Here is a 17,755-nt window from a genome sequence, read left to right on the forward strand (position 1 = left end):
AGCCCCCATAAACCCCCGTTCCCATGGTCCGATCATGCTGGTTCGCGAACTCGTTCGAATAAACGTAGGTTTACACGTTTGTACCAAATTTCATCAAAATCGGATCATTTTTGCTCAAGTTATCGCGCTAACGGACACATATATATATATATATATATATATATATAAATAAATAAATATATATATATATATAAATGAATTTGAACGGATGGTGTTTTTGACCTCTAGGGACCTCAAAACGAAAAAAAAAATCGGTCCCGGGTCCAGGTCTTACCGTGAGTACTACGGTAATAGCTTATTCCCTATATGGGAAATTCGCTAATAAAAATCAATTCTCTTTTATATTTAACTATCTAGGTTGCAGAGTTGTTATAGTGGTTGCCTTTAAGTCTGAAATTTACTGGTTCGATTACCAGCAGAATTGGTTCTGGAACTAGATTCCATTTTTGTTAGGCAATTAATGATGCTTTCCAACAAAAAGTTGACGTTAGATAGTGCAGTACTCTCCATTGACCGAGACTACCTCAGTTACCGAGAATCTCGGATAACACAGAGGTCGCTTAGATTTTGAGGTTAGAGGTTACAGTACCACCATTAGGATGTCAAATACTTGTAAAATATACATTATGTTTATTTCAATGAATTTGACACAACATAAATGTGCCATTCTCACATTCAAGTTATTTAATTACAAATGAGTCAGACCGAAAACTATGTTGCTCATAATTCTCTCAAATTATCTATTTTTCTCGTACAATGTTCAGTGTGTCCACTGTACCAACGCTACTCACCATCTGAATCGCACTGACATACTGTTTCTGCTCCACGTAGATGTGTGCTATGTTGAGCCAGACATCACAGAAGTCAGCTGTGGCTTCACGTACTTGTGCAAAGATGTCTCTGGCTTCGTTAACGCATCCCTTGTGTGCCAAAACACACCCTGAAGAAACCATATATATTTGTATTAGTTTGTATTTACAAACAATATAAACTACACTTTTTACAGTCATGTATGACCCTTAAAACAAGGGAAACGAAAACAAAAAGAACCCCGTAAATCAATAGATGCTATGCAATAGGCTATTGGCGACAATTAGTTAATTTAAAGCTTGAAGAGTAATTAACGAGTTTGGACAATTTAGAGTTAATAGATGTATATGTGCACTACTATTACCTTATTTTTCAATAATTAAAGAATATTATGCATTGTTATTATTATTATTTATTACTCGAAGAAACATGCATGCACCAGATATACTTAATTAATAGATACAAACAATAGAAACCTAATCAGTTAATTAAAGGAGCATCCAGATATTTTTATTTGCTTTTTTACCTTTATTTTATTTCGTTTTAACCATTTATCCTTGAATCAAAGATTGCATTATTTTATATTGCTTAGTAAGAATAGTTATTGCTTGAAATATCCTTAATTTGATAGTTAGACTGTTTACATTAACTTTGCATGTAGAGAAGCTAATGCTATAATTAATCAGGAAATCTTGTTTTTCGTTATAACCTTACAAGCAAAGAAAATTCATTATGATGTTTTTACTGATAAAGATTAGATTTAGCACAACCTTTATTTTAAGACGATTCCAACTATTTTTGCAATCATATTATCTCAAACATTATTCGATTTTATATTTATATAGTTATATTTAAATATAGTTATAGTTATAGTTATATTATAGTTATTTTTATTAAGCATTCCGTGATTCAATAGAAAAAATCATTACTAACGAATAAAGCAAGTTAGGCATCTTTGTAGTTGTAAAGTCCGGTTTTTAGCAGACAGGAGGGCGAGGTCACTGACCTACATGTTGCGTGATTCAGACGAAGAGGGCTATTTTTCTGAAGCTATACATTGTTTAGAATTAAATGATTTTCAGCAGTACATAGATTTTTATAATAAGAATTGCAACGATAGTTTGCACCTCTTCCACACCAATATTCGCAGCTATAGCAAAAACTTAGATGAATTGTTGATTTGTTTAGATCAATTGATAAATGACCTAGATGTAATTGTTTTAACTGAGTGCTGGTTGGGGGAGAGTGGTGGGGGAGCCGCTCTGGAGGGCTTCGACTTGTACTGTACTGAAACTCAGCGCAATCAAAACGACGGAGTTGTTGTATACATTAACAGACGACTATCAGCTACGTGCAATCAAATAACCTTGGGAGATGTTTATGGACTTGCGTTGGATTTCACGCACTGCGGAAAGCCTTTCCATTTGCTAGCTATTTACCGAACCTTCGACAGTGATCCAATTAATCTCATTGGTGAACTGGAGAGATACATGAATGCATTAAATAGAAATCAAACTTGTATATTCCTTGGTGATATTAATATAGACATTCTTCGAATAAATGAAACCTCAGAACTATATTTAGATGTATTTTTGGGGATGGGCTTCTTGCAGTGTGTTGATAAGCCGACGCGAGTAACTAACAACACAGCAAGCTGTCTGGATAACATTTTTATTAAACACAACAACATTTCTCAGGTCAAATCAGCTGTGATCCAGACGGCTGTGACAGATCACTACAGCACTGGTCTGACTATTTCCTCAAACACACCACGCACTAACACTTCTCACACTGACACAGTGCCTCACACGTACCTGGACCATACACTACTGTCACATTACCTCACTAACTCCAACTGGGACCCCATTGTTCAATGTGATGATGACATAAATTTTTGTTCTAATTATTTTAATAGAATTGTTATTAATTCAGTGAAATCCGCTACTAAAACCATTATTAATAAATCAACTAGAGCTAAAAAACTCAAACCATGGATTTCCATAGAACTGATTAAACAAATAAGAGTGAGAGATAAATTAAGTAAAAGAGTTAAAAAACAACCCTTTAATGTTGAGCTTATCAATTTTTATAAAGAATTTAAACAAAACCTTAGTGAACAACTGAAGCAAACTAAACAAAATTATTACCGGCAAAAATTAAACGAAGCCTCTAATAACCCTAAGCTGTTTTGGAGATTAGTCAATGAACTGGCCGGCAGAATAAATAAAAAAGATTCGTTTCCAATAGATAAATTTACATCAAACACTCAGTTATCTACAACATTGTATAAACAAGTCGCAGAGGATTTCAATATTTTTTTCTCTAACGTCGGTAGCTCACTGGCCAGTAAACTAGACCCAAGTGGGGCCCTATTGGTTGACGACTGTGACTATCAACTCGACACGACGTTTACGCTTCAACCGATCACTGCACATGACTTACAACGCTACGTCTGCGGCCTGCGGGGTGGTTCCGCGCCTGGTTACGATGGTATATCGGCCGATGTCCTTAAAGCAAACTTTCATATCCTCTGTTTTACACTTTTACACATTGTTAATTTAAGCATAACTTCAGGAACTTTTCCTGATTGTTACAAATTGGCTAAAGTCTTTCCATTATATAAATCCAACGAAATCACTAATAAAAACAATTTTCGCCCAATCTCATTGTTGAGTATTTTTACTAAGATAATTGAAAAGGCTGTCAAAGATCAGTTGGTTGCTTACCTTCATTCTAATAACATTCTCAGTGAGCATCAGTACGGTTTCCGTCACGACAAAAATATTTCAGATATTCTTTTTGATGTAAACAAAGAGTTGTACGATACCATTTCCAACAAAAAACGTTCTATATTAATATTTCTTGACCTTAAAAAAGCATTTGATTCTGTAGATCGTTTAAAACTTCTCAACAAGTTAAAAACAATTGGAGTTTGCGGCAGTGCTTTGGAATGGTTCAAGAGTTATCTTTCAAACAGAGCTCAATTTGTTACAATTTGTGGTACAGACAGTGATCCTATGCCTGTCGATTATGGGGTGGTCCAGGGTAGTAATTTAGGGCCTATTCTTTTCTTAATATATATTAATTAATAATATATCGAGAATCCGTCGGCTGAAGTGGGCTGAACATATTCAAAGTGTAAGGAGTAAGGTCAGGAAATACATGTTTGCCTTTAGACAAATGAATGGAATTCTAACCTTAAAAGAAATTAAAATTGCCTACTTTGCTTACGTCCAATCTTTGCTCTCATTTGGGATTATAGCCTGGGGAGGATGTTTTAAAAGTTTGCTGGAACCTCTAAATATTGCTCATAGGTCACTTTTAAAGATTGGTTTTGGTAAATCTAAACGATTTCCGTCTGACGCCCTATTTAAGGAAACATCAATTCTTACAGTTCGCAAACTATATATCAAATGTTTACTAATTAACATTTTCAAGAATTGCACTAGAATATTTAATGAAACCTCACATTCTCATAACACAAGATACTCATCTCAAGTCCACATTACTACACTTCAGGTATACAACACTTTTTCAACAACAAATTCTTTTTATATATCTCACATAGTGTTTCGAAATTTTTGTAAATACTATTCTGAATTAAATTTATTTGACGCCACATCTATTGTCTCTTTTAAACGTCTTGTTAAAGAATGGCTACTTAATTTAAATACGGACGAAGCTGATCTTATTATTACTTCATCTTACCGGCGCGACGGAATCGGCCCGCGACCTTTGACTTGACCATTGACTTGACTTTGACCTCGACATTGACAGCACACCCTAGCCGCTCTCTCTCCGACGCTTCTATTGATATTTATTGCATGTTCTTTACTATTGTATGTTCTTTTCGTGTAGAGTACTGTCACTTATTACATAACTCAGTCAGTATTACTTAACTGCTGAAATTCATTTAATTTTTCATTTAATTTTACTTTACATTTAATTTTATTTTCACTCATACAAAATAATAAAACTAAATTGCGCCACTTTAACTTCATAATCTTTATAGCAACTTAGCAGACGCACAGGCACAGCCTATGTCTGCTAATTCCAGAACTAATTAGATAGGAACAACCTTTTACGCATGTATATAGTTAATTAGTTATAGTTAGTTAGTTTAGTTTTGCATAAAGAACTTTTTTCTTTTGTACATTTGGTTGTGTAATTTTTATATATGGGGTGGAATAAATTCATAATTCATTCATTCATTCATTCATTCATTATTCAAAAATTCAAATTCCTTTTCCTATACTAAATGTATGAACAATTCACTTGTTTTCTCCTGGTCATTAATACCACGGTAAAATTCTCGGTTTACCTAGTTTCCCAATTTGTTGGAGGTCTTGGAAGATAAAAATCCATTCACAATCATTATAAACTACAATACTTGCAAACATTATCTATTATTTAAGTCTGTTCTTCATTTCAACCAACCAAGAATAAGATGTGTTAAAAATTTCAATGTTTGCTATTTAAAGAATGAGTTATTTAGTTAAGTACCAATGGTACCAGTACCGGGAACCAATTTTGGCCAGGTACCAGTACCAACATTCAAAAAATGGTTAAGACACATCACTAGTGAAAAAGGTAAAAAAAACTTTATTTCAAAATATTTAAGAAAAATTTAAAAACAATAGTTATAATCTATTGATTTATAAGTGTGTTCTTGACGTTGTGTTGTTATTAGCTCTTTTTTATTATTTTCTGTAAACATACCGATGCCGTTGGTGGCCCAGATGTTGCGAGGATCACTACGTAGCACTTTGTTGTACATCGCCAGAGCTCTGTCCTGGTAAACCTTCTCTCTAGCTTTGTCCTGCACATAACGACATCACGTTACTAAAGAGACTTACAACAACTTGAGCTGTTTGTTCAATTTTCAATATGATTAGTTCATAAGAAGTAAGGCTTCTACGTTCAACAACCGATGCAAACTAGGTATTCTGATTCTGGGTACAACGGTATCACATCCAGAAACTTATTAAGTGCTTACGTTACTGCCTTGTTGTGACTACCTAGTTGATATTCATCCTCATCTTCAGTGGTCTTCTCTAGATCAGATGTCAGGTGCTAGGAACACAACTTAGTAATACATTTCTGTCTGCGACATGGCTGTATCCAGAAGATCTAGCTTTTGTTTATGTTTGGTTTACATATAGCTTTTTATGAGTCCCTTTAATGGAGATAGTATAGTGGTTAGGGCATGGTTGTATTATAGAGAACCGGGCTAAACATCTGCCTATCACCAATGTTGATGTGATAACGCAAAGACTGTGGTTCCAAGTCTCTCAGGCTACTAAAAAACTTATTTCACGGAACTCAGTCTACTAAAATCCATAAAAATGTTCTGATTGTGTAGATTATGTTCCAAATATATTCAACCCAGAAACTAAAATTAAACATATTTCATAAATCTGAATGTTTCAGCCAAATTCACACCTAACTTTTATTCTGAGTTAGTCAACTTATACACTACTTCTAATTATATCATCTCACCTTGCTAGGTTGATGAAGAGTCTGCAGCCAAACATTTCCAAGGGCAATCTGAGAATAAGCGTCATTGGAGGTCACTGGGTTCTGTTAAAGAAAAAAGTTACATGTAGTTAGTTATCTCAATAACCAAAAATGTTAAATACCCCTGCCACAGCAAACCTGCAGACAAAGCAAATTTTGATTTATCTGATTAGATTTTTACAAAAATATTTCTATAAACAAGTTGTATTTTTATTTTTTATTTAAATAACATTAGATTTAACGAGTACTTAGGTTTGGTGATTTGGGAAAGGTAAAAAGTGTTTTTTGATGAACTGTTAATAGCATAGGGTGAAATATATAAATTTGCCAAATTTGATCAAAGTATATCCATAAACAAGCAAACTACAACAGCTTTCTTTTTCTCCATAAGAATAACATGGGAATTTTAAATGTATTTAAAAAGTTTGCTTACAACTAATAGAAGCTACCTATGATTAAACAATGTGAACGAACCTTCAATATTCGTTCAAACTTCTTCTGCCCGGGTCCCCACTCCATCTTGGCCAGATGCAGGTTTCCGAGCAATGACCATGCGTCCGGGTGTTCATTGTCTATCCGCAGAGCCTCCTTGAACCAATCAGACGCCTCGTAGATTTGACCCTTGTCTCTCGCCATGCAACCCAACCTTAGATAACCTATAAATAGTTCTTCATTCAGCTTATTGACACAATCAACAGTTCTCTATCTGTTACAGGTTTCTACTGATATATCTTGATGACTAAAAAGCCATTTGATGTAGGAATATTTATGTCTCTGTATTTCTTTTTAGGTTATGTTCATTCTATTTCATCAACAAAACATATCCACGTTTAACTAAAATAAAAAGACAAATCCGAGTCCTCCTCCTATTTAATGGGTAAAAAGAAGCAAAACAGGTGTTGTGTACAATCCAAATTAAACTCACTATATGCCTTTAACTTCCACCCAAGCCAGACGACGTTTATTTAAGTTAGGGCATCCTACGAACTAAGTCACATATAAGGATGCTTAAAATGGATCACACGTGTACGGGAATTAAACTGCGTATGTAGAACAAACTTAGAGCTGCACTTTTCAAGCGCAACATGATAGTCACTATTAGCCAGACAAGATCAGCCACTTAAGCCTGAAGACCACCGAAACGCTTTGAATGAAGTGCCAGGGCGACCACTGCAAAATGCCTCAACGTAAAAAGTACCTCAAACTATGTTAAATGTAAAAAAATCATGTCAAAATGTTTGTTATTGTCTTCATGTCAAAAATAAAAAAATGTGACAAGAAGCTTACTGGATACAGATAAACTAATTAATTTTGTGCAATTTTTTTCGTTCTAAATACTCTGTGGCTTTCATCGCCAGTAACCTTCATAAATTATTTTTGTAGCCAAAAATTACTAAGTCCTTGAGCTCTATTTCATCATCAAACTCACAGTCAACATAGTTAGGATGCTCTTTGAGGATGTCCTTGTACAGTTTCTCCGCTCGGTCGAACTGACACAACGCCTCATTGAGTCGAGCCAGGTTGTAGGTGGTCGTCACGGCGATGGAGTTGTAATACTGAGGATCATGTTCTGCCTCCACCCTAGCTCGTCCTAGCGACTCCTCCAAGCTCCTTCGGGACTCTTCATAATTGTTGAGTCTGGAATAATTCATTTGTTTAATGTCACTATTAGTCTTGTGTGAAAATAAGTTACAAATCGGATACATATTCGCTGTGAATCCAATAAGGAAAGCATTAAGATAGAAGAAAAGATTGGCAGCCTCTTTTAACTCTTTGGGACAGTAGATTAAATGTACTGATAAATATTAAAGGGGGCGTTGGGAAGTAAGCCCACAGCATCGCCGCTCAGAGATTCTTAGTTTGTTGGGCTAGCGACTGAGCCAACATCTCACTACATGTTAACTTGAAAAACAACAAGAAAATAATCAAGAAGTTTGTAACAACAAACCTGTAATGCAGGGCTCCGACGTTGTTGAGAATCTCCGGAGGGATTTCTGCTTGCACTTTGTCCCTCAATATCTTGGTAGCAGTTCCGTATGCAGCCAACGACGCATTCAGATCTGACTGTTCCAAAATCTGCGCCAACTCAATCCACGCCTCCACATCATCCGGGAACTGCTCTGTTACCTGTATCAGAGTAATAATGGTTAATTTTATTTGTGTTTACATTCAATCAAAACTTTAACTCAGTTGTGTGGTAAAATAACTTAGAAACTTACCTTTCATTCTCTTATTCCGTCTCCATATCTCTCCAGCAAACACTTCACATAGCTTTTTTGGTTTCACAGCTTTCTAATTACACAGATCTGTCAATCTCCAAATTTGTCAAACTCTAACTTAAACCTAATGAAGACTATGACCTACCACTACATTTTCTATTTACCATTGCCTCTAATTGCTTCCCCCCTGGGGGGCGAGCTGCTAGTGGTTAGAGTGTGGGACTTCGGTTCCCGAGGTACCGGGTTCAAATATTGCCAAATCACCAATGGATTGTATCTAAGAGATAGTGCCGCAACCCCTAGGTCTAGCCTGAAGTAATGTGTAAAACAATCCCTAAAAAACACTTCAGCTTTGTCCTAGAACTGTTAGCAGGTCCTAACAGTAAAAAAACCTTCCCCCAGCAACAATATTGTTAAAAAAACAGAATTTGTATTTTTTTAAATTTATCTTTAAAACAATCAAAACAAACATGGTGAATATAAAAAAAACGAGGATCTATAAATAAAAACTGGAAAATTACCTTTCTCAGATGATTTTTGGCAATGTCTCTTTTTGACTGGCTAGTAGAACTTGCGTATAGAGATCCCAAAATCTTCATAGTTTCATAGTTGCCAGGCTGTGCTTTCAAAACCTTTTCAAAACACTGTGCTGCCTGATAACAGAAAGCAGTGTTGGATGAGCAACAAGTTTTAAGGGCTAAAAACTTAAAAAAATTTGACTCCAATATTTTATTTTGGTAACGCCTCAACCTGTGAGATTTCATTTTTCATCGGGATTTTGATTAATGATGTTATTTAACAAAAGGTTAACATTAGATTATAATAAGACCAGGGTTTGTAATGTTCTTTAAAAGAAATTTAAAAAATTCAAATGGTGTTGAAATACGTAATAATAATTACAATTTTTACAAATGACAACGGCACATCTATTCAATCAAAAATTCTTATCAAATTTATTTTCAAATTCTTGTGGTATCTTATGTCAATCAATGGTTAATTATGTTAGAATTTTTATATTTGAGAACAAAAACCTTTCGCTTGGCTCTCAAACTTTGAATCTCGAGTGGCATGGGTTAAATAAACCTTAAAAAAATAGTAAATATTTTTGATTGTTCCTAAGGATGATTTAAACTACATATAAAACTTGTAAATCTAAACTTACATTTTCCGTGTCACCTCTGTAAATGTACATCTGGCCAAGACCGAAATTTGGTAGCACAAATGCAGGGGGAGCGAACTGGGTAGCTTGGTAGTAATACTGGAAAGCCTGGTCATAATCTCCCTGTAAGTAAAACAATCATAGATTCAGCGTAATTTCTAAATGACTTCTGGGAATAAAGCCTACTGTTCTCACTTACTCCCATGGGCATTTATACCAAATAAGTCATTTGCCATCTAAAGTCATCTCCACTTTCTCTAATTCTATATATCTCGAAGAGCAGATCTGTCGCGTTCACCACTAATTAGTTAGTAGGCCTACTTTTAAATGTATTTTTTGTGACTATAATATAATTGTACAATTACCTCGTCACAGCTCCGTAGTTTCCGTATATATTACGGCCGTTTCGGCATCAAAATGCCATCCTCAGATACATACATCCACCGGATTTGGCATCGTCAAACTTGATACACACACGTAACACGATAACAAACATTTAAAACATAAAAAACAAAAGACAGGCCTGTCACGCACATGATGAGTACGTGTACGGAAGCTTAGTCAGCAATATTATAGTCATCAATTCAGCTCAGGGGCTAAAACATGTCTATTGTATTTTTTGTACCGGTAATGTGTTTTTGTGTGTGTCGGAAAGACTGTGTTGTGACCATATATATGGTTTAGAAAGTTTTTGTACGATTTGACAATGACGCTTTGACGTCGAAACGCGCGTGATCCTATTTTTTGGACTTACATGGATCACTTGGCGATCAAGGTAATGTAACCTTATATATATTTTATCATCAGTGATTCAGAAAAACAACATACAACATGAATCTATATATCTCCTTCATTGGCTCTCAATATTCTCATGCATTTGGCTGATTTATCTCTCCACCTGTTCTTTGAACGTTCAAGGTTATTTTTTTTTATTCCATCTGGGGTTTTCCCATACTTTATCAATCATAGCTTAAACCCTTAAACCCCCCCCCCCCCATTACTCATTGACTCATTGCTTCACCAATGCAAGATGCTTGAACCCTTAACCTTAGCTCCCATCATGTAATGCATTTTTCTTTTGACACCCCAGATTTTTTTATGTTTAAAAATATTTTCCCTGGGAAAAACAATCTTCCAATGGTGTCAATATTTAAAATATTATGGTCAATGACAACAAATTAAACACTTAAGTGGTTGGTTATTTCATCTGTAGTTTTATACATAGATTAGCTATGGACATCACCATTCCTTCAGACATTCACATTAATCTGATGTACAAAAGGAAACACTAATGTAAAAACACATAAAAAGTCTTGACTGAAAAAATATTTGATAGGTCTACTGAACAAAAATGTAGCAAAAAAACGTACCACGCTCGACACTTACTTGTACATGGAACGCTCGAGCCAGCTGATAACAACTCTCAGCCCGCATTGCTTCATTTTCCGTGTTGTGAAACGCATGAAGAGCTAAATGTTGCACCTTATGATAATCCTAAAAAAAAATAAACTTTTTACACACTTACTTCTACAGTACAATTATAGTTAACAGCATCAGACAGAACACACATCAAGAGACAAAAGAGTAGACCAGTGTTCGATTTGTAAAAAATGAAGTGCCTGAACTGTAGGCCCTAACCTGATTAATATGATTAGTACCTATTAATGTACTTATTTTTTGTATAATAAAATAGTATAAATTGTAGGCTAATACTTTTTCTAATATAAAAAAAACAATATTCTGTTTTTTTTTTGTAAAAACCCCCATAAGTTACAGTGTGGAATATAAAAACTAGAGAAATCGAAAGGTTGTTTCCTTAGGTAGTACAAATCTAGGCATGTTGTGTTCTTGTAGAGCCAAGGTGATTTTTTGGAGAAAATAGATAATCTCTTGAACTTCAAATTTAATATCACCATCATTAGTTTTACATTATGAAACGGCAACAATATTCGTAGACATACGGCACTACTGTCTTACCTTCTTGAAGAAGAAGTGGTTAGCAAGGTGGTTGAGAACCATGGGGTTGGTAGAGTCTATGGTGTAGGCTTTACTGAGCATTTGTACTCCAGTACGGATATCCTCAGGCTGTTGACGGTTCAACTGTAGGATAGCCAACCCGACCAACGCACCCACACACTGCGAATCTAGGTCCAACGCTCTCTCAAACGCCAGTCTGAAAGTTTTGACACTCTAATAATTGTCTACTGTACTAGTAGTGTATGTGTTTGTAGTGTTAAATTGAGCTTTGTGTGAGAAAATGTAGGTTCAAATTCCATTATTTGAAAATATAGGGATCAATTCCTGTTTAACTATTAGATTAGGAGTGAATAGTGTCATTATTGTTATATTATTACTATTGAGACGGTAGGCCTACTGCCACCAAGGTGCTTAAAATGTAAGCTTAATGTAAACAATGTAAGATGAGTGTAGCATGGAGTCATATATAGGTAGGTTTGTTAACAATTTAGATTAGCTGTCTTTTTTACCCATGAACATTTCTTAAATGATCAAGGACAGCTGGGTACGAGTAAACCTTCAAAAGCTGCTAGCTTTCCTCAGGATCACACCCATGAACTTTTGGTTCACAGGCAAGCACTAGAACCACTCAGCTACCTCATTTCTAGTTCTGATTATTGTTTCTTCCAGCCCAAATGAAGATGCTTGTTACTAAATAAAAATATCCTAGAAAGCCGAGTGGTTATAGTGCTTACTTCAAATCTGAAGGTCGCTGGTTCGACTCCAAATGAGGTGGTAACTGAACCCAGTGCAATTCGTGATTGGGCTATCAATTAATTATGCTATCTAAAAAAAGGTTGACTTTAGTAGTAACAAAATCAGGGTTTGGACCATTCCCTAAAAAAACAACGTTAATTATGTCACTGGCGTAGGTAGACACAATAAATAAAAATTTTGAAATTAAAACCAGCAACTTTTAGAATTGTAGCCTAGTTTAGTTTTCAAACACTCATAATAATAACAAATAGCATTTAATGTATAAGCAGTCAAATTAGAATTAATAGTTTATTTACCTTGCTTTTTCCTGATTTCCCAGCTTCATAAAACAATGGCCCATTCCCAACCTGACGGCAGCTGGGCAGTTAGGGTTAGTTCTGAGAGCCTTTTTGTAAAACGCCAAGGCGCCTCGGAAATCTTTCTTGTTGAATGCAATGCAGGCTTTTCCCAACAAAGACGGTATGTTGTTCACAGATTGGTTAAGCACAAAATTAAACTGAGCATCAGCTTGTTCCATCTTGTCTCCTTCCAAGAGGCAAAAGTATGCTTTCCCCAACAGATGGTTCTGGAAAAAAAATAGGCTGTAAAAAACCCAACTGTAGTGGAATAACGACTATTTATCTAAGCAATCTTATTTGTAGTTTAACAGTGATTATTTTTTATTATGTTAAAAAAACTGCTTTTGCTTAACAGTATGCACTCAGAAAATAATTAAACATGAATAAGTTAGGCTCAGTATAGGTATTTACATTCATAATTTATTTTTGAAACTTAAAATCAATAGAAAAAACATAATTACCGGTACCTTAAAAATTGTTTGAGAACTGTCATCAAAAATATTTTTGGAACAATGACAGAACTCCTACGTCATTTTATGCTCATGTGATGATTTTTTTTAGTTTCTTGTTACATTTATTTTCATGCAAAATTTGCAAGAGATTTTAGTTTTGTGACAAGTAATCAATTGGATTCCACTCAAGATTGTGTTGATCTACGAGGAAATGATTTAGGCCTACCTATCGGCACTCCGTGATTACCTTAAGGGATAGGTAGCCTAATGTTTCCGTTACAAAATACGAGTTTCTTCTTAGTTTAAACACCAGGTCGCCTCCCTGCTTAAGTGATAATAATTCTAGTCACTACTGTAGAATCTTACCTTCCCTAGCTCTAGTCAATCAATCGTTCCTGTTGTTGTTGCCAAGTATCACCACTCATGCCATGTTCTTGTCAAATCATTTTTTTCTCTCCACATTGTATTAATTATCCTAAACTATCTCACTGCTTCAAATTTTTATTGTTATCGTTATTCTTTGTCGCTTTTGTCATTGTTATTTTTATTGTTATTCTTATTGTTATTCAAGATTGTTATTTATATAGTATCTATTTACTCATTACTTGTTATTTAGTATAGTACCTATGTTCTTGCTGTTACCACTCACTGTACTACTTCATTGTACTGTATACCACTTCACTGCATGATTTTTGCCATCCACAACATAGTATCAATTCTTGTAAACTGGTGTAAACCGTTGGGAAATAAATGAATAAATAAACCAGTTTGGCATATTTTAACAGCCTAAAAAATTCTAGAGACTTTTAAGGAAAAGCTATCTAATTCCCTAAAATGTGTGTAAATATGCCGGGGATAAAATCTGTTCCTCAAACACCAAAGTACAATATGCTAATCACTCGGCTATCAACACACAATTATAACCTCTTCAAATACTGGTTCCACACCTTGTACTCAACCTACTAACCTGATCGTACATGATGATCTTGTCCGCAGTTGTGTACAAATCATTGGCCTTGGCAAAAAGATCCCTCTTCTTGTCCTTGTTTTTCTCATGATTGGCTTGCTGGACGTAGTATGCAGCAAGCATGTCCAGGGCTCGCATCTGATCTTTCTCATAGTCTCGATAATCCACATTGGCATCCATACGTGAAGATTCCAAAATCTTGATAAAATCATCAATCTTGCCTTGTTTGTGATATTCAAGCTGAAATCAAACCATCAAACTTACTGTACTAAATGTTAAATTCGACAACCAACTTATTAGGACATGTAGGCTTATGATGGTTTATAATTCAGGGTGTTAATAGCCTATGGTTTTTATCTACATTTAATTTAATTTTACTCTCATTCTCCTGGGGAAACAGCTGGTGGTTGAAGCCCAGAACATCTGTCTTGGGAGCCCAGGTTTTAATATCAATCATCAACATCTTGTTTAACTGAGAAACGTCATCTCTTCCAGAATAGGCTTAACTTTACTATTTCTTTCACAATTTCACAATAAAGAATTTCTCAGGCCTAGAAATTCTAGCGAGTTATGTAAAAAATATAAACAAGATTGGGAAAGAATGAATGCAATCTGGTTATTACTCTCACTTGTTGTGAAGATGGCAATTTGGTTTGATGATGGATTTTTTGCTATCCCTCAGATAGAGTTAGCATATTTTGGCTGAGCCAAACCAACACCCAATAGGCTTTCTGTATCAACACAACACTATCAGTTTAATTTTAAAATACGTAGCACAACTGATTCTCAAACTAATACTCACAGCAAGGTTGACCCATAAATGCAACTGGGCATTTTCTCCACGTAGAATGCCAACCACTTCATCTCCATCAGGCAGTTGATCAAAATAAAGCTCAATCACCTAAAACAAAACAGTTTAAGGAAACAAATGTTATGACTCAAAACTGTAGTATACCCAACTGTATGGTACTTAAATATTGCACTGTTTATTAATGGCCATTGATTGGCCTGATAAACGCTAGAGAGTATTATAAGTTGTTTATGGCCCACAAATTTGAACTTCACTAAACTGAACCATTTTCCCATAGTACAATCGAATGCTGGTTTACAAACTCGTTAATAAAATTAGCCTTTACTTGAACTTAAATTTACATCAGATGAAAAATTTGATGATTTTTTTTTAACTTTGAGTTTACTTATTGAGCTAACTTAACTGACACATAGCCTTTATATGTACGTGTGTGAATTTTAACAAATGTCGTTTTTGGCATCTGTGAACATCAAGACAAAAAAGTAAACTAAATCGGTCCCAGGTCCAGGTCTCACCATGTAACGCCAACAGTAACTTGGTAGTAACTTGGCTTAATTTTTAAGCTTATTCCCTATAAGTTACAGTTAAACCTCGATAAGATAATTAGACTCTCAATGGGGATTATGAAATAAGACTTGTTATCAAGGTTGACTTTTTATCGAGGTTATTAGGCTACGTTTAAATAGGGGCAGAATTAATCCAGTAAAATTTTACTAATTTTAAAAATTTTAATTTACTAATTTTAAAAATTTTACTAATTTTAAAAATTTTTCTAATAGTTAATTCCCTTTAAGTTAATTAACTTATTATCCTTAAGGGTACTAAACTAACACAGACCAACAGAGCCACAAAGTTTAGGCCTAATAGTAGACATTAACATAAGTTACCCTAAATTGTATGAAATTTGTAAATTTATCATTTTTTGTAGAATCGAATCAAATCAATGGGGGTGTTGCTGAAGGTCTAAGTCCCGGAAGGTCTAATTAGACCTTCGACACACATTTTGCAGTTTGTACTTGGTGCTGAGGGTCTAATCTGGCAGTATGTTGAAGGTCTAAGAGTACATTCAATGCAAAAAACTCATCCACTCATACTGTTTTAGACCTTGCGGGATTAGACCTTGGGCACACAATGTATATTTTGAAAATAAATGTTCATAAAATGAGAGTTGCTGAAGGTCTAATTCCCAGAAGGTCTAAGATTCGAATCCCGGAAGGTCTAAGATGCGGACAGATATTGCGTCGCTAGAGGTAAAGGCTACCTATACAGACAGGCAATAATGCAACAACTTTTAGAGTTGTAATATTCTTAGTGATAGTTTTAATAATTCGCAAGTCTATTTTTTTGCTAGCCCGTTATTAAAAGTAAGATGGAGATATAAAAAAATAATCTCCATTTATATTATATCATTGATTATTGGATACTTTAATTTTTGTTACTGGCATAGTTGCTGGGCCATAACAGTTGCTATAGCTCAGAATAAATCATTACATCAGTTTACATTGGTAAAAAAAACCGTTGTGCATTCGGCAGAAATAAGTTAATGTTGGTGTTAAAATAACATCATTAGTTTCCTTGGTGTTCAGGATTCTGTTTTGTTTATTTCAGCTTAACTTAGCCAATCAATAGTTTCATCTTACTAATATCATAAATCTAAAAGATTGTGAGTTTGTGCGTGCGTATAAAGCCGCACTGTGAAGCTTATAAATCCAATATTTTTTGGACGTTTTGTTAAGCGCTTCATGGTTAAGGAAAAAAATGAATATGTAAATTCTAAATTCTCATGTTATTTTTAGGCTATGGTAAACTAGCAACAGGGGTATTTAATTGTTGGGGTTATATACGACATAATGGTTATGAAATCCATACACCACTTAACTCACAAATATTAATAGTACAGATTAAGCATATAACATTAGAACAACACACTTAACATAAGGAACACACTTTAAACACAAATACAAATTGTTAACAACATTTAATCAAAGAAAATGCATTTAAATAACAATATAACAATAAGCTGTTAAACTAATAACACCTGTTTCATATGATTAGATTATGTATGCATGATGGTAAACCAATTATTGCCATCTATTAACATTATTAGGGTTTTTTTCCAAGTAGGGTTAGCTCTTCTACCCAACCGATTTTCATAGTTTTGGCCTTAAACTAAAGGTGGACGCACCACAGATTTGCCATTAAGCATCGGCATTCATTTTTACTTATATTTCGAGTTCGTTTGGCTCTTCCACTCAACCCATTTTCATAATTTTGGTCGTAAAATAATGCTATACAAGCATATATTTGTCATCAAGCATCATCAATGATTTATTATTAATAACGAGCTAGCAAAAAATAGACGTGAGAGTTATCAAAACTTTCACTAAGAATATTACAACTCTAAAAGTTGTTGCATTATTGCCTGTCTGTATAGCCTTCACCTCTGGCGACGCTCGTTCGCATCTTAGACCTTCCGGGATTCGAATCTTAGACCTTCCGGGACTCGAATCTTATACCTTCCGGGACTCGAATCTTAGACCTTCCAGGAATTAGACCTTCAGCAACTCTCATTTTATGAACATTTATTTTCAAAATTACATTGTGTGCCCAAGGTCTAATCCCACAAGGTCTAAAACAGTATGAGTGGATGAGTTTTTTTGCATTGACTGTACTCTTAGACCTTCCGGGACTTAGACCTTCGACATACTGCCAGATTAGACCCTCAGCAACAAGAACAAACTGTAAAATG

At 34.8% G+C, this 17,755-nt stretch overlaps 1 protein-coding gene across 1 annotated transcript in view; it reads right to left on the bottom strand.

Annotated features, from left to right (window-relative positions):
• Window positions 1-17,755, bottom strand: part of LOC128992112 (RNA polymerase-associated protein CTR9 homolog) — a 34,740-nt gene that overhangs the window by 16,069 nt on the left and 916 nt on the right. Inside the window, exons 2-14 of the mRNA XM_054415531.1 lie at window positions 14,998-15,096; window positions 14,196-14,435; window positions 12,735-13,003; window positions 11,683-11,878; window positions 11,092-11,199; window positions 9,709-9,828; window positions 9,068-9,199; window positions 8,276-8,454; window positions 7,757-7,965; window positions 6,802-6,983; window positions 6,310-6,390; window positions 5,530-5,629; window positions 792-940 (exon numbers count right to left, since the gene is read on the bottom strand). Coding sequence (XP_054271506.1) covers window positions 792-940; window positions 5,530-5,629; window positions 6,310-6,390; window positions 6,802-6,983; window positions 7,757-7,965; window positions 8,276-8,454; window positions 9,068-9,199; window positions 9,709-9,828; window positions 11,092-11,199; window positions 11,683-11,878; window positions 12,735-13,003; window positions 14,196-14,435; window positions 14,998-15,096 — 2,064 coding nt within the window. The remainder of the gene's footprint in view (window positions 1-791; window positions 941-5,529; window positions 5,630-6,309; window positions 6,391-6,801; window positions 6,984-7,756; window positions 7,966-8,275; window positions 8,455-9,067; window positions 9,200-9,708; window positions 9,829-11,091; window positions 11,200-11,682; window positions 11,879-12,734; window positions 13,004-14,195; window positions 14,436-14,997; window positions 15,097-17,755) is intronic.

This window comes from Macrosteles quadrilineatus, unplaced genomic scaffold (genome assembly GCF_028750875.1).
Source record: "Macrosteles quadrilineatus isolate MER2022 unplaced genomic scaffold, UCM_ALF_1.0 Scaffold_4__1_contigs__length_99947679, whole genome shotgun sequence".
Taxonomy (NCBI): domain Eukaryota; kingdom Metazoa; phylum Arthropoda; class Insecta; order Hemiptera; family Cicadellidae; genus Macrosteles; species Macrosteles quadrilineatus.